General features: G+C 39.1%; 1 protein-coding gene across 1 annotated transcript in view; it reads right to left on the bottom strand.

Moving 5' to 3' along the window:
* The window catches only part of LOC121525514 (matrix metalloproteinase-17-like), a 155,374-nt gene extending 137,241 nt beyond the window's left edge, over positions 1 to 18,133 (bottom strand). The window contains exon 1 of the mRNA XM_041811549.1: positions 17,822 to 18,133. Within this exon, the coding sequence (XP_041667483.1) occupies positions 17,822 to 17,956 (135 nt within the window). The 5' untranslated portion in view covers positions 17,957 to 18,133. The remainder of the gene's footprint in view (positions 1 to 17,821) is intronic.
* Between the last annotated feature and the right edge of the window lie 214 nt (positions 18,134 to 18,347).

Raw genomic sequence — 18,347 nt, 5'->3', positions numbered from 1 at the left:
AAAAGGTATGCACTGATGTCACTTTCTGCACGCGGTACGACGCAATACATTCAGTCAGGGTGAGTGGGATGACGGTCTGAAACACTGATGTCTGCTCAGAGGGAAATGGATGAAAACTGGGACTAATATCTGCTTAAATTGGGGATCTTTTGACTTGACAGGCATTAATACGGTTCTCTTAAGACACAGTAGACTGTGGACATTTATATGAGGTCATAAATCAAGTTTCCTGACATTTATGGACCTGATTTCAAGTACACAAAGCAGAGCCTGAAGGCACACATCACCCTGGTTCATCACTGATCAATGTGAAACTGAAATAACAACAAAAATCTTTAATATCAAGTTTTTGATCAGTTGTTCCTCCGTTTATCAGTGATATATGTACTTCTTTTTGCTTTAAGCAGTCTGTATAAAGATCGCTCTGTGGTTGTTAAATCTGTTTGGGAAAATATGTGTGTATTTCCAAACCAGATACACAGTGCAGTGCTCAACTTACATATGCTGAAGTCTCAGATCTGATTGCGTTTATATACAAACGCAATCAACTAAAAGTCACCAATTAACAGAGCCACTAATTAAACGGATACACCGGGAGCATTACAAACACAGAGAATAATGTTAGAGAAACAGTGTGCAGACTGTGCCAATCTGACCACCAGTCATTAGTCTGAGCTGATCTGATCTCAGTATTGATTACTGATGTTCATTATGTTAGTTTTGAGTTCAGAATCATCTCTATATTCACTGTAGTTTATATTCCATACATCAGGTAGTTGTATGTGTTCTGAGCTCTCTCTTGTGTCCTCTGCTGGTGTCCTCCAGTAACAGGCATCACATACAGCTTTATTTACAAGAATGCCCATGGCCCACCTGGAGGCATATGCCATCACAGTGCAAAACAGTGAGTACATCTATGATCGTAAACTTAGCTTCATTGAGCCTTATGTCTAAATGAATTTCTTGTAAATTTTGCTGTATGCAATTCGTTTTGTGTAAGTAATCTATTGGGTGATTGTGCCTCAGTAGGGGGGGTCAGTTGCACGCAGCTGGAAGGTCATGGGTTTGATCCATAGCTCCTGCAGATACATGTTGGCGTGTCCTTGGAACCATTGTGCTCCAACTGCTGGGTGAGTGGCGCGCAAATATGAATGTGCATGAATAATATCAGTTAATACTGACAGCCACTCTACATTACAGCCTCCACAATCACTGTGTCAGTGTGGTGTGAATGGATGAGTGTGGCCTGTGCAATGTAATAAAAAACAAAAATCATATCAGATGTTGAAATGGAGACATTTCAACATGTAATAAAAATAGCTCGTTTGAATTTGATGGCAGCAACACATCTTAAACAAGACTTAAAACATATGGCTGAGCCTGTTGAAATGCCTGACTGACTTGTGTTTTCCTGCAGAGTGATTTGATCATTATTGTTGTTGTTTTTTTTTTATTATTTCGTGCCAAATTCATTGTAACTGGTTACTTAAATATATATGCTACATGGTGTCTTCTCTCTCTCTCTCTTTCTCTCTCTCTCTCTGTGTATGGAGACGAAGCCCTGAGCAGCGTCATCCCCCTCCCCTCCTGCTTTTCTTTTATCTCATCTGACTGGTTAAAAGTCATAGACAGAAACAAATGCACGAAAACAGACACATCGATTCAGCCACAGCCTTTGAGAACTGTGAGGAGAAAACATCCTCTCTTTATTCTGTGCCCTTTTGTGTGGGAAGGGGAGACATCACTACAAGAAATGCGCAAAAACCTCTTCTCTGCACAAGACAAGCTTTCAGTGTGGTCCTCTGCTCTGGTTTTAACAAGAACAGCGGTGCAGTTCGAAGTAAACTGCAGCTAAGCTAACAGCTAATGCCAGACAAAACCAGACAAGCCCACCGCCATGGTCAGAAAGCCATGCCGAAACAGACCAGGAGTGAGAGCATTTTCTCTGTCACAAAAAGTTTTCAGTGTTGCTCTCTGTGGTGGTTTTGATAAAGACATGTTGTTTAGTTCGGACAAAACTGCTGCTGCGTCTCAATCCCAACTAATGACTCCACTAGCAGCCATTGTATACAAGCATTCACACAAGTAACCTTTCCCCCTTAACTATAACATACTCATGCTGAAGCAAGTCAGCAGAAGCATGAAAACATCTTTCCCGACATGAAAAGCTTATTGGATGGTGTTTATTCTGTATTTCATACAGAAACATGGTCAAGTTCTAGTAAAATGCTAAAATGCTAAAGCTTTATCTGAGGTCTTTAGAGCAATGGAGGCAGCCATTACTGACGGCTTTCAGTACAACCAAACCCAACTCTGTATGGTATGACTCTGAAAGTAAGATCATTCACTCAGTCAGTCAGTCAGACACAAACAGAGCCATCTGTAAGGCTGACCTCAGCAAAAGCTCATTTGCAATGTATTTCAGAAAAATGGAAAACAGTTCTGTAGTCAAATGAATTAAAGTTTGAAATTCTTTTGGAAACCATTGACAATATGTCCTGTGGATTTTAGTGAAGAGGAAAAATCCAGCCTGTTATAAATGCACAGTTCAAAAGCCTGCATCTGATGGTACAAGGTTGCATTGGTGCCGATGGCGTGGACAGCTTACACTTCTAAAGAGGCACTATCAATACGATAAGTATACAGACGTTTGAGAGCAACATATGCTCCCATACATTACGATGTCTCTTTCAGGATTGACCTTGCATATTTCAGCAAGACAAGACAATGCTAAACCACATACTGCATCCATCACAACAGCTTGGCTTCACAGTAGAAGAGTCTGGGTGCTGTGACTGGCCTATCTGCAGTCCAGACCTTTCCCCAACAGACAACATTTGGAGCATCATAAAACAGAACAACCTGCAAAGAAGACCCAGGACAGCTGAACAGCTAGAATCCTAAATCAGACAAGAATGGGACAACAATCCTCTTTAAAACTCCAGGACCTGTTTTCTCACTTTGTGGATATTTACAGATTGTTGTTAAAAGAAGAGGGTATGCTATACAATGGTAAACATGGCTCTGTCCCTGACTGGTGAAATGTCTTAGTTTCAACATCTGATATGGTACTTATGTGCTGTTGTGAATAAAATATGGGTTTATGAGATTGGCCAATCATTCCATTCTGTTTTACTTAACATTTTACACAGCGCCGAAACATTTTAGGAATAGAGGTTGTATATGGTGGTTTCACATGAGTGGTATGATTGCTATACCAAATATGTCCCACCAATGAGTGACCAACGTGGCCATTCTTCTTCTGTTTCTTTACAACAGAACTGAATTGACTGTGTGCTCCCGAAATTATTTTTGCTTTCACAAATACACAAATACTTCTGTAAAGTCTGAGTAGAATATAAAAACTCTGTTTTGAAACAAAAGCAGAAATATGCATACACATTATTTAGCTATGCATATGCATGGTTCAGTTTTGCCAATTTCACTCGACACTGCTCTGGCCTTGAAATTCTCTTTCATCCATGTGTGAGAGTTTGATGCAGAGCAAAGCGTGCACAGGTGGGAGGAGAGGCACAAGCAGGTGGGTGGTTCATTCAAATGAGGCAGCACAAAGGCGGTTGTTGGCATTTTGGTTTTGGAATTGGGTCACGTTGCACTGAGATTAGACGTCTCAGAATTGCATCTGTTTTTGGAGCGAGTCGATCAGCTGCCTGTTCGAAAAAAAATTGCAACAAGAGAGAAGTGGACTTGCAGATAATGGGAGGAAAAAAACTTTAATCTCAACTATTTATCAAGCCTCAACACAGAGATGAAATGAAGGGTTAGAGCATCACTGTTAGGAAATAAGTTTGCATTTATCTCCAAGTTAAAATGACTGATTAGCTCTGTGTATGATATCCACAGCTGCTTTATGCTGTTTGAAACCCGTCTCCTCCAGCTCATTAAATCCCTGCAGTCATCTAAAGGCAGATAAATTTCCCATCTCTTATTTGAAAAAATGCTGCACCCGAGCGCAATGCCATTATGCAAGTCGGTTTACTTTGATTTAATCTCATGCAAACGACAACAAGCTGCTATAGAATTACCACACACCTCTCTTACAACTCTCTTTCCCGCTTATGCAGCAGACGTTTGATTACAGGGACTTATCAATTCTGTGCATCATCTCTTGTTGTTCCCCCCAGAGAGTGTTTTAACTTTTCTGTTTGAAATGCAGCCCAGTGCAATTGCAGTTGGATCACATCAAGAAGAACTGATGTGGCCCTTTTTAAAGATGGGATATACCGGCATTTAACTGAATTACCTTTGGATTGATGTTTCAATGTGGAAAATGTGTGGGGACATAGGTAGGCATGAGTTTTCTGTGTTACATTTCTTAAAATACTGTTCTATATATAGGGAAAAATTCCTGTAAGACTTATTAAGATTTATATTTATTCTATTCATGAGCCACCATTCAAAACCCTGGCAGTAAGTCAAGCTCTGCATTCATTCTGTCAAACTTTATCTGTAAATCGATGTGTTGTCATTGTCTGAAGGCATCTGCTGAAGGCTCGCAGCTGCCACACATCAGTCCCATACCGCCATGCTACAGTGGCAGCCAATGAGGTGTCAGGGCTCTGGAGACTCTTGTTGAGTGGCTGTCTGAGGAAATCATAAACTCCTCACTAATGCTGACAGTCTTCTCAGAAACTTGCACGTCTCTGGAGAACTTTCACGGCTGACAAGGCTGAGGTGACGGATGGGATGGAAGCAGATTGAGGGACTGGTTTACCTCTTCCTGGGAAGCTGAGAAAGTCCATTATATCACATGCCGAACATTTGCTCACTGTCATACTTTGATGAGAAATATCCTTTCTCGGATGTCCAAGTCATCTCCCAGATGACATTTCTCTTGAAATAATCTCCTTGCCCTGAATATGGGTCCCAGGATGCGGATCTAGCGACAGAAGGTCACACAGCATGAAGGAAGTGGGACAGTGGTGCTAAAAGTATCCTGGTGATCCGGCTGAGACTGCTGGAACAGATTTACATGGCAAGTAGCTTTCAGAGTGTCATTCTGGTGAGGTTTCATACTCCAACAAACTATGCCAACCCCATAGAAACGTGTAACATTTAACCTAACATCCCTTTTTGACACAGAGGGACTGATAATCAGAAGAACTGTGTTATTTGTGCCTGCAAAATCTGTGCAAATGAAAAAAACAATCTGATTCACAAACCTAAAAAAAGGGTTAAAAAAAAACTAAATGAGCAAAAAGCATCTTTGTGGGCAGGCATTGTTTTTGTTTGTATTTGAATTTGCCTTTTTCTATGCATATGAACCTTGCTGCCAAAAACATGGATTCTGAAAAAAAACAGCACTAAACACTACATGCAATAAGTGAAAAATTGTACCATCTATTGAGAAAAAAGTGGTTACTATGCTACAGTACTTACAGTCACTTCTTGGTGTTATTACTTGAAACGTAACTTACTACATTGCATAATTACTGCCAATGAAAAGTAACTCATTGCATTACTGTGTTACACACTGAGAAAGGTGAGAAAAGATGTTATGACCTTTACAGCTCTTTAATTTTTTAACAAAAAAAAGAGCAAAAAGGGCATTTTAACAGTAATGGAAACTGCTTAAATTGCTAAACTAACAAGTTTTAATAATTTAAACATCCAAAATGGTCTGGAGATATCACTCTAGCTTTACTATTTCTATTAGAAGGTGAGTATAGAGCTGCCAAAGGCTTATCACAACATACATACTTTATCAGCATTTAGGGACAGTCTTGGTCGTTACCAGTGTTAGGGTAATGACTTACAAAGTATTCCATTAGAGAATTAAGATGACTTTTTTGTTGTAACAAGTAACGTAATGTGTTAGTTAAGCAATTCGAGTGATCTCTTACTAGGTCCCTTTTCATTAAAGTACTCAGTTACTAAAGAAAACTGCCCTAATACCTTGTTCTTTTACAAACACCCACACTGTTTCTGTTTCTCTCCTTCCTGTTGGAACAAAAGGTGCGACTGAGGTCATATGGTTTTGTCCTTTTGCGCACAAAAAAAAAATCTCTTTCAATTCATCAATCAAAATTACTTGCAGAAGGTGCTAAATAATGCATCAACTGTACCAAAAAAATTGGTTGCTTTTTTACATGGCATTCCATATATCGCCATTTTGCTTCCATTCCTTCTTATTCAATGACAAATAACACAAACTGAAAGACCAACCTTTACTGAAGCACCATATTAAAATACAAAAGAATGAAGAAGACTGAATATGATGCAGGAAAAATGTATACAAATTTCAAGCAGCCCAGCTAGTTCAATAAATAAGGTTGATGGCATTATTAGCAAACAGACGTGCTTATGAAAAAAGAGCTTGAAAATAAATGATTTCTGAATTACACAGTTAAGAACAAAAACTGACTCATCCAAATGAATGTTTTTCCATGCTGATTAACACTTCCTGAACCATTTCTGGGTGGATGGATCGAGGATTAATGATCCTTGAAGAAAATGAGTTGGGATTCAAAGAGCGGAGAATGAGTGGAGTTTCTTCAATAAGCATGTTTGAAGCTAGTGTTTTTTTTCTCTTTAAGTTATTGTTATGGTTCTCCTACCAGTGCACTTTAATTATGGAACTAATTACTGAATGCAGAATGGGTATCATGAGGCCTATTTAAATGTTCTCCCCAGCAACTTTGCAGTTTTTAACCATGCCAAAAAAAAAAAAAAAACAAGGGGAATATGAACTGCATCGTACTTGAGCAAAAAAGATACTTAAAATGTTTTTTGCACTTGAAGTCCTAACCAAAGATTCAAACTTTCAAGACTTTCAATGCCAGGCTAAGAACTCCTTTCATGAATGCACTTCTCAAAGTCTCTTGTTGCTTTCAAATAATATGAAAGCATAAACATAACTATTTGAAAAGGAAGACTTCTTTTGTTGAAATACTTAAGACTTTTCTACACACTATACATCGATAATTTCTTGAAAGTTTCAGGACACCTTGACCCTGAAATCTTCTAGATGCTCTATTTTAAAATTAATAATAATGTGTTAAATTGTTTATATCTTACAAACAATGGAAATGTACATGTTATCAAAAGAAATTAAGAAAAATAATATGTATGTATACATACCTTTCCAGGGTTTCTGAAATGATTTGCCTTTAAAACATGTTTGTTTGCCCTTCCTCGTTCAAAATAAGGTCCAAACTGCAACAGTTTTCACATTTGAGTAGTTGAGTATTTGGGGGTATTTGGTTTGAGCAATATCCCATTAAGACTGTGGTGGTTGGTCCTGAGGCACCCAGGACCCATCCAGGTTACCTGGATCAGGCCTGTACAAGCAACCTCTTCCATCCCCACCCTCCTTAGCACGTCAGTGTTAGCAACACGATCTTGCCAATGACGCTCAAAGATGTACCGAAGAGATGTAGTCACAAAGGAGTCCAGTCAGCGCCTCTGACAGTTAGTCAACATCTAGACCTCACTGGAGTATAGCCAGACCTGAAGCACTGAGGACCAGAAGACTCTGACTGTGGTCTGTATGCCAGGAATGCCACATCGTCTTGATCAGCAAACCCATTGCTCCATGCACAAGTCCAAGTCCTCTGATGATCTCAGCCTTGCAGTCAGTGGATCTATGGATTACACTGCCAAGGTTGATAAACTGCTTCACAACTTCCATAATCTCACCATTCACAGACAGATTCAATGGCAGCATCCAAGGCATCCCAAAATGTCTGGACCTTTGTTTTGGCCAAGGAGACATGCATTGCCAATGCTTCAGTCTCCTCATTGTGCAAGTTAAGAGCCCTCACAAAAACATCTACAGTCTCCAGCATCATCAGCAAAGCCCAGATCAGCGATCTGATGCCACTCCAGTTTGCAGTCCCTGTTATCCATCCTGTTAATTAATCATTAACTCGGACGTTAATTTGACAATTACCAAAACCATTAACACTCTGTAAATTCAGTTTCACTCAACTTTATTTTTAGTTTCTTGAATTCACTTGTATCACATGTGATGATTTGAGGACAACGAAAGGAAGTCTTTGAAAAAGGTGAAAACTTTTACCACAACGTGGCACTAGTACGCCACTGACTTGGTTGTAGAAACTGGTGCACCAATAAACATGTACTGAGTTTTCCCCAGTCAGTTATCTGTGAGAGAAAAAGGATCCAAACCTGCTTCTTACACAGAGTAAGATGTTTTTTGTTGTTTTGATGGTGCCAGTTGACAAAAATATTACCTTTAGGCTGGTATAAGCAGACTTTACTGATCAACTGCTATTGAACTTGATATCTTTGCTAATGGATTCATTGTTTACACTGTTAAATTTGTGATTAACTGCACCCTCATCTGACAAATGTAATCTAGTAATACCGAGATGAACAATTTCTTTTGTGTGACAGGACTTACTGAGTTAAGCCTGCTATTTTCTCATATTCTTAATTGCTTTTTTGTTGCCTGTTTTCCTCATGATACAAATTCGACACCTAATAAGAGCTCATCATTTTGATTTCTTGCAGGGAGGGAGAGTGAGTGGCAGAGGTATGGGAGCAGATGGGGGGCGCATACCGCTCCAGAGGAACTGTTGCCAGATGGTGGTGTCATTGAAGAAATTAAACTGGAAAATGAGAGTGAGAAATTGACTGGCAGGGTGTGGTTGGTGTTTCATGCAGGTACACACACACAAACGCACACAGACTCTGAGACTGAAATGAGTTAAGGATCATTGGTCTTGTTTCTTTAATGAAAAAAAAAATCCACCAGTGGCTGAATACACAGTAATTTAAGGTAATTTATCAGCTGCTAATCTGGCTCTAACTCGCTTTTCAAAAGGAAGCACTGGATGTTCAGGTAAATAGTTCCTCTGGGAAGCTCCGCTGTTCTGTTTCAGTGGAGAAAATACTCCTCACGAGGAACATAATACGGTGAGCAGAAAACATAAAGTGTATTATGTTTTAGTTGTTATGACTCAGTTCCCTCAAGTGCTGAAATTGCAAATCAGTGCAATGGAGCAATATATCAAATGTGATAGTGGCAAAGATAAAAAATAAATACCTCTGATGTGCTTGACTGTGTAGCACAGTTACTAACTTGTATGTGGGATGTAAAACCTCAACCTACTTCCAAATGATGGAGCATCATGGCACAGTGGGGCATGTCATGGTAGAGATCAGATGGTTGATTTGTGATTAAGTGGTTCCTTTACATGTTTCTTTGGTTAGGCCTCACAAGCAACTATCCACATTGTAGACAGACTGATGGATGCGATCATATGATACTGTATCTTCACTCGACAGACGATCCTATGGTGAAAAATGATGCTTTCTGTTGCTCTCTGCACCTCCAATAACAAGAAATCAGTCACTGGCCAACCAGCCATCTCTGGAATCTTCTACACAGATACCTTCCCTCCATCTTTTATGAAAACCAGGCTATAGTGGGATTATAATGTGTAGATATACTCTCCATATCAGTAATCACCTATCAAGTCTCTGCTTTTACAACGACTAAAACAGGAAAGTCATTATCTCAAAGTCAACAGAGAAAAGTGAAATCTAAAATACATTTTCATCCTTTTTCAGAAGTTTTTCCATCCAGAAAGGCTATACAATACTTCTCTGACAGCTGGAATAGTGACATATTACCATTTATTGGAAGAACTATGACCATGACCTTCACTTTTACTACCTTCTTCTCCTGATCTCCAGGAGTGAGGGGGCCACATATGGCGACTTAAAGAACATCTTTTCACTTGAGCGTTAACAAAGACATCCATACCTTTGCTGAGGACAGAAGAAAGAGTCTGTTTTCCACCTTTTTATTGACGCCCAACAAAAATGGAAATATGAGACATTTCTTGAACCTGAGGGCAAAATACAAGGACGCTTCCACCTGCTTACGTAAGAACTGGTCAGGCTTGGTGACCGGAGTGAAAACCATAAACTTGAAAGGGAACTTTCATGTCTTTGTGGTTCATAGGCGAAGAAAGTTTTGACACTGTGCCGTTCAGGGTAAACCTTCAGGGTAAAGCAAGTAACTTTTCAGACTTTTTTAAGGTGCGCAGACACAGTTAGCAATGTGGAAATATGAGGGTTTTTTTTCCTACCTTGAAAAACCTCATCATCAAACTCCAGCACAGCATGGCTCATGGTTCATGTTGCAAGAGAATCCTCCATACAAAGGTGAAAGAAGCAGTATGAAAAGGAATACTTTTATTCTACAAAGGGAAAGCAGTGAAGTGGAAAATACTGCAAGACTGGTTAAAGAAGTTTCCATTCTACAGATCTTTTTCTCAGTTAGAAAACTTGTCACCTAAGTTGCTCTTCAAAGGAAAGACAACACTTAGCAGCATCTTAGAAATTCAAAGTCAGCCCCTGCATTAATTTTAGGCATTTTCAGAGATAGTAACAACCTACAACGCCTTACTTTTCCAGAGAAAGTTGCAAAGCAAGTTGCAAGATTTGATCATGTTCTTTTTTGTTTAACACATCACACATCCACACTGGAACAAAGTCAGTCAGGTCTGGAACAAATGCTCAAATGTATGTATGTATAAGCCGAGCAAGCTGTTTGGGATGCAGACGTTTAATGTAAATATATTTTAAAAAATTAAGAAAAAACTGATTAAGAGTGCAGAATGTGTCCACAATTCAGATCACAATGGGCTATATCCAAAGAAGGACTGCAATGTTTTAGCACCTGCTACATCAATGCAAATAAGAGAAAAAGACAGCCTGCAATCCTCACAAACTGTGCAAACTGCAGACAGCCCGTTTGCATGTATTTCAATGAGGAATATACAACAATTATGCACCATATTCCTAGGCAAATATGCCTTTTTTCATATACCAAATAATGCAGGGCTTCTTGCCACAAGCAGCAACAGCAGTGCTATTTAATGCCACTGAGAACTGTGTACCAAATCAACACATCTCACTCGTTCTCATCTAACTCAATTCCAACTGTGTGGTGCAGTTAACAAAAAAAACAGCAGATGGCGGCAGTCATAAAACTGCATGATGCAGCCAATGCCTCACTCAGACTAGTAACATGGATCATAGAGTTTATCTACAGCCAGCAGGCTAAAAGCAAATATACTGGATTATTTCGGATTTCTTCAAACACCAGGAAGTCTGGAGTTGGACATGAGTCATGCAAACTTGAAAACTGCAGAAACCCCAATCCTTATTGACACACAAGATCAGGCTTTTTAGCAACAACAGCTAGGCTCACAGGGTTAATAGGTGTCATCTGAACATGCACTCAATGACGCCATAAACTTAAAGTTTCCCTCAACCTCTGACCAGGAGATAACAAGCTGTACTTGTCAAGTCATTCTTACAAATCAAGTGGGCTTATAGTTTAGTGAAACCAGAATATTATATGTAAACCATTAAAAACACAGCAAGAGAGACAGCAGAGCATGTTTAAGTTAACAAATTTAAATAGGGGTGGGTAAAAATATTGATTAATCGATGCATTGCAATATCCCCCCCCAATTCAATATCAATTCAGCAAATCCTCTGAATCGATTCACCTCCTGGCCAGTGGGGGCCACTGTGCGTGTGATTCGCGCTGTATGGACGGAGGCCGCACCCGACCAAACAACAACATACCATAACCATGTTATGTGAGGTTTATCACAATTTCCAAGAGGAAAGAAATATTATTTGAGTTAATGATATGTTTATACAGAACTGTCATGTTTTTTACTTTTGTACTCCATATGCACAAATAAGTTATTATTGTGCTAATTTTTTTTATTTTCAGATGTTTTATTGCTCAAAAATGTGAGGTGACTTACCAAATATGTTCACATGGGCATGAAAATAATTATTAACAAATTGTCAACAGGTTATTTGTGTATTTCTACGTCTTACTGAATCGACATTGAAGCATTTAAGTCAATATCGAATTTAATCAAAATCGAATCGCAACCTAAAGAATCAAAATCGAATTGAATCGTGAGGTTCTTAACAATGCCCAGCCCTAAATTTAAATATAACTGTTGCCAATCAAAGCAACAAAACGTGACGTAGCCGCTACCTGGTTGTGCCCCTACTGAAGGAGTAAACTCCATATAGAACTGCATATTGCGAACCATGGCAGCTGTAGACGTTTTTAAAAAGAAAACAACTCAGTGCTGTTCTTTGTTCTTCTTTTAACGAAGAAATGTTATCAAGTTCTGATAAAACTGGCGCTTCAGCAGCATCTACGCTAATGTCTTCCGCCATTATTGCACCAGTCTCTTGTTGCTGCTTGCTTACGTCACGACTCCTCCACCCCCAAAAGTACTGCCCCTCGATGCTGATTGGTCCTGTCACCTTCTAACCGGGCTCAAACTGTTCAGACGGGAGTTTTGCAAGATGGATTCGCCAATGAGAAACACTGAAACGGGCGTATGCTTCTGCTTTGCAAGGTTAACTTGTTTCAGGAGTTAACTGGAGTTACCCAGCCCTAATGTGGTAAACGTTTTGTTTAAACTTTTTTGTTTACAATCATATCCAATTTAATTAAAACTTCTTAGCAAGTGTGGCGCAAAGATAACAATTTTAAACTGGCCCCATAACTGTGCCTGGATCTGTTATCAATTCACCTTTCCTCTTCCTTACACTACATTTCTTCTATTTAAAGGACTTGATTAACCCGTTTCTATGAAATGTTTACAAATCAGACAACCTTTTCTTCACTTGTCATTGACTTACACATTGATTTAAAAACAGGTGCCAGTAAAATATTCTGCCCTTTACTTTATCATCTAATACAAAGTGTAATTTTATTTTTATTGATATGGATGGTAAAGACCTAAGCACCAATTTTCAGAATAAAGTTATTCATTTTCTATGTAAGAGAATCTTCTCATTTTGATGATAACAATGAACTATTATCTATTATTGTTTGTTTTCACTGATAGCAGAGACGAAGAGAGAAAGCGTGATAGGCGGCGTCAAAGGGGATCTAAATTGACTTTTAATGAGAGAGAGATAAAGACAGAGCTGCACACTGTGCTGTCAGTTGATGACTTTATTTCATCAGAAACAGTCTTTTAGTGCTTTCAAGACAATTTAAAGACCATAAGACCAGACAGAAACTCTTGTTTTCCTACTTTTTTTCTTTTTTTGTGTTAATCAGAAATTTTATTCCAGTTCTAAAACTTAACGTGAATCTCTCAACAGCAGCAGTGTTAACTGTGGATAAGCTCAACAGGGGAGAAGTGGTCATACATTTTTAAGAAGCTGTCTGACTTTTACCTGGGTTTAAAGTTGAGTTCCTGTCATTCTCCCGTGCCCCTTTTAGTCACAGAAGGATCAATCTGCTTTTCAGAAAAGTTACACAGCTACCTCCCTGAATCATGGCGGTCATACACACCTTTGGAAGAACAGTAGATGTAGTTTCAGACCAACTTTTAACACATCCGGTGCTGGTTTGACACTGAATGTTTAAAACAGTATGCATGTTTCTCTTTTCAGTATACGGTCCACTCTGACTTCTTTAAATAAACAGTCAATTAATCCGGTCTCTGAAGTCAAATATCAGCATCTAATGCTGGACCCTTAACTGAAATTTGAAGTAAACATGTACATGTTTGGACTGATTAGAGATGGCCTGAGTTTTGATTTATTTTCACTCACAAGCAAGTCCATCAGTAACAAAACCATTAGAGAGGTTATTAGAGAGGTTCTATAATTGTGAATTAAGAATATTGGAAAGCTCCATCATTGTTAATACTAAGTGTTTACATAAAGAACATAGGAAAAACAAGTCCTCCTAACCTTAAAGCAAACCAAAACCACCGAACTTTTGAAACAAAACTGAAGGAATTCATTAAAGAATTTAGCAGGGATGGTGTTTTTAGATGTGTATACTATATATATATATATACAACTGTGTGGAGATAGGCTTTAGTGTCTAAGATTTGTATCTTATGTATTCATAATGGCAAGGCTTGAAGCCCTTTCAGAGACAGGCATTGAAAGTACACATTACTCATTAACTATAAATGCTGTGCTACAGTGCATTGGAAACCTGTTGATCAATTCTCTCTGTGTACTGTACCTTGACCAATAAAGAAACCAAAAAAAATGCTGTAAACACAAGTGCACTCTCACTAGTCTAATAAGGCTGGGCGGTGTAAAAACATTTGATGTGGAGGATCAAGACTACAGAGACGTTGCTTCTTAGTAATGATAACTGACAGCAGAATTGATATCTGCTTATGATCACTGACGTAGGGGTGCAGGTAAGGTTTACTGACATTCAGCACCACGGCCAGCTCCACGTACAGCTTGAAAGCTATCAGATCTAAGTGGTGACTGATTGTGAATTTGGTTCATCCTTTTCTGTTTTTGTGTTTATGTCTTTGGTGCTCAGTAATCTGAGTTGCTGAAATGTTTGCACTTTGCTGCTTAACAAAATAGCAAAATTTTAATCACGCTTTCAGCACCCACTAACATAAACATCAATGAACAGTGATGTTTCTATATTTGCTCTGCTGGAGTGAGACTTTTTGACTGGAGTTTGGATTCATGTCTCTGCACAGACTGAGTTCTTAGTCTGAAAATGGTCATTTTCTTTTTCTGTCTTACTCTGTTATTGTTGTTACTACTGTGATTTTGGCGCAAAGCCACTGATTTACCACATGGCTACTGGCAAAACAGGTGCAATTTGCTCAGCTTCCAACCTCTGTGGGCATGTTAGTGCCAGCGTTTGGATGGATCAGGTGTAAAAACGGGGCAAACAGTTGGTGATATTTCTTTGTAAGTCATGGTGCTATTAAAGGGTGCAATCCATTCTTTGTGGATCTGGCCCACTAATCATTATGTAGGGCTGTGTATTGACAAAAATATGGCAATATGTTAATATCGCAATACAGTGATGCTGATATAACATATAGCAATAAGGGAAACAAAGACATCAATACAGATTGAATGTACAGTGCTTAACAAATTTATTAGACCACCTATCTCAGAGACAATCCAGCATCATGAAGCGCTTTAATGCGGACTCTTTCATTTTCAGTGAGCTCTCCACGTTTTACCATTTTGAACAGGAATGAGGAATTTCAAACTGAATTCACCTTATTAATCCCAAATTTGAGCCGGCTCACTGGGCTTCTCTGAGAAGTCAGAAATGAATCAAGCATAACATTCAACCATTAAAACTCATTTTTCTGTTCAGGAATGCAAGTAAATAACTATAATTTGACATATTAAACAAGAAATATTAATGTGCTTTACTATTTTTCAGTTTTTTTGTAAATCAGTAAATTTGATAATTCATGGATAACAATAACAATTATATTTTAGCATTAAAAATATCATTTCAGTTAAAGAGCTTCTACATATTGGTGTATTAACATTGCAGAAACATAAAAAATGATTTTGGTTTTACCAGTTTTTACCAATTCTGTTAATTTAGGGCAGCTGTAGCATAAACCTTACTTTGGGTGGTGGTCTAATAAATTTGTTAAGCACTGTATGTATTTGTATAAATGGCAGCAGCTTCCTGAAAGGACTGCTAATTGGTGTGAATGCAGGACACTAGAATAAAATTATTTGTTTGTTACTTTTAGATACAAAGTAGACATGAAGTCAGTTTGACAGCCTAGGTGTATGACTGTTGTTTTGATGCTTAACAACATGGTAAACAAGCCTTTACTAAATGAGCTGCTAAAAGGCATATTTGGTGTAAGTCCATGGAGCAGATGTGTACATTTTGGAGTGTGTATCCATCACAGTGAGGCGATGTATCCCAGGCATCACAGCAAGAATAATGGTCCCCCGACTCCAGGCTGTGTGGAGGCTGCTGCTGCACCACTTTGGGCTGCTTGTGAATATCATACAGCTCCATCTAGAAAAGCAGGAAAGCTTCCACCTTGAGCATTATTTTCTCTGCCATGATAAATGGAGAGAAAACTCTGCTTTTACCACAGCTTTTTTTTCATCTGCTGATACCACTGTGTCTGTAGTGTAGCAGTTATAGCAATTTTATAGAAATAGCAGAGAATAGGGCTATTGAGGAGTTACTCAAAAAACCTTTCAGGGTGAAAGCTTTTATTTCACTCTGGATAGTTCAGTGCATTCAAATACTGACTTATTTTTTTTGTATTTTGGTAGTTTTTCAGAGCAAATCAATGATTAAAACTCATACAAGAGCCCAATTTATCATCTCTTATCAATTCCCAAGTGGTCCAATTATTTCCAAAGATTTATGTTACAAGTGGACATTAAACAAGACAGGGTGTTGAAGTACAAGGGAGATTAAGAGGGGGCTCTTCAGAAAAAGTAATTGCCTGATCCAGAGCTGTTTTTGTGTTTGTGGTGTTAGCACAGCTAGAGGAAGTGGTTGCCATGATGGAAAGCCTGTCAGTATGGCCAAACTGACCTTTTTGGGTGACCAGAAAAAATGAATTCAGAGCTACAGCGCAAGAAACCATGTCCTTTCTCATGTCAGTGCTGTTGGCATTCAGCTCAGCTAAAGATCTAGGTACTTCACACTGATAGAATCAGAGACATAAAATCTTAACTGGGTCTACTGTGATTGCTGTTTTCTTAGATTATGCAACTGTTGTACAAATTTAGGTCGCACAAGTCCAAAATCTCTTCTTCTCGCCCACGCTGTCTAAGCCTATAGATTAAAAAATGATGGCCCACAAAAATCAAAGCATCTTTTGTGTTGGATGTGGAAAAGAGAGTCAAATGAAAGGTACATCGCCTTGAGGAGAAAGAAAAAAAATCCTGAAGCAAAAGAAATAAAGTACAGGAAAAGACACAGAGCTACTTCAGGGCTCTTGTTCTAGTTATTAAGAAAAGCTTAATCCCCAAGCATGGTTTTTCAGATGAGTTTGAGTGCTGGAAAAGAGTGGGACTGAAGTTAAGATGAGTGGTAATAACAAGTGATGCTGCCCTGAGGAGCGAAATTGTGGGAAATGTCGCTTCAATGAGGATGAAATTACAGAGACAATATTCAGCTTTTACAAGCTAAGAACTCAAATTTCCCTCTTAGGTGTGAATTTTTGAATCATCATGTGTGTGAAAAGCAGGATGTTGTGATTTCCATACACCTACAAAAAAAAAAAAAAAAAAAAAAAAAGAACAAGCACTGATTCATTTGCAACTTTCAGTTTCAGCAGGTGCCTGTTTGCATAAACTTCAGTCCTAACTGCATGTAGCTCTTTTGTTGGGGTATTTTTGTGAAGCCTTTGACTAATACTAAGAGTGCATAGATTCAGACATTACATAGTATAAAAGCCTCTGGGAATATCTTGAAATCTATGAATGGGGGCTTAGACTTCAAATCAAAGTAGCCTACTCTTATTCCGCATCAATACCAGGGATCCTCAGCTGTAAACACAGCTCTTGTATTAAGTCTGGGTCTGAAGGATTTGACATAACCCACAACATAATCTCATGAGTTTGTAGTCCCAGCCATCTTATTAGTACAGGATAAAGCAGCATACTATGAAAGAAGTCGATACCAAGGCAAATCCCTTCACATGCATTTATGTATTAGCCTACGGGCAACTCGACCAACACATTGATTATTTTAAACTGTAATAAGGCATTTCTCCGGTTCCTTGGCAGGTGAAGTGATCTGAAGACTTTTATTTTCCATCATGCATTCAGCGTAAACCGTCACTCTGCCTCGTGCACTGAGCTGCAGCGGTATTAAAATTCAGAGCAAGTATCCGGAGAAGACAGCACTTGCTCTTTCCTGGACGTTTAAGAGTGGCCAAAAAGGGAGTGAAAACCCCGCCACAGCACGACCCTTCAATACGACAGGGTTTAAGCTAGCAGGTAAGCAAAAGTTCCAAGCTCCTTACCGAGTAAGTGAAAGAAAACTTACCACCCCTGTGTCCAGCTGCTCGGTAGTCAAAGAGGGAGCCGCTCCGGTCAGAGGTAAAAACCCCAATATCTGCACCAACAGCAGCATCCCCGGAGAATTATTCCTCATCCACTTGTGAAGAGTCAAAAACATCATGATGCCCTATGACAGGCTGATCCTGCAGGGCTCAGACACCGACCCTAACAGCCACATCCACAGGATAAATCACACGCTGACACTCTTTGTGAATTAAAAAAAAAAATGTCCGAGTAAGTCTACCTCACTGTTGAGCGCAAACACATAAAACACATTAAAACCCAGTCCTGGTAAAAACACTTGAGACCATTAGAGCAGTTTATGACCCGAGGAGCTGCACTTGTAGCCAAACTTCCGCCTAAGTGGGCACACTCGGAGAAAAACTGCACGTTTCTCTCTGTTAAATCAAGTCCAGCAGAGGCGGTATCCCTGGAGCAAGGCGCGCGAGCTCCCCTCTCCGTTGTTGCGTCTCGAGCGCTGGAGAACGAAGGCAGCTGCGTGCGGTTGTGTC

The sequence above is a fragment of the Cheilinus undulatus genome, linkage group 17 (genome assembly GCF_018320785.1).
Source record: "Cheilinus undulatus linkage group 17, ASM1832078v1, whole genome shotgun sequence".
Classification (NCBI taxonomy): Eukaryota; Metazoa; Chordata; class Actinopteri; order Labriformes; family Labridae; genus Cheilinus; species Cheilinus undulatus.
This window is presented reverse-complemented; position numbering and strand designations above follow the sequence as displayed.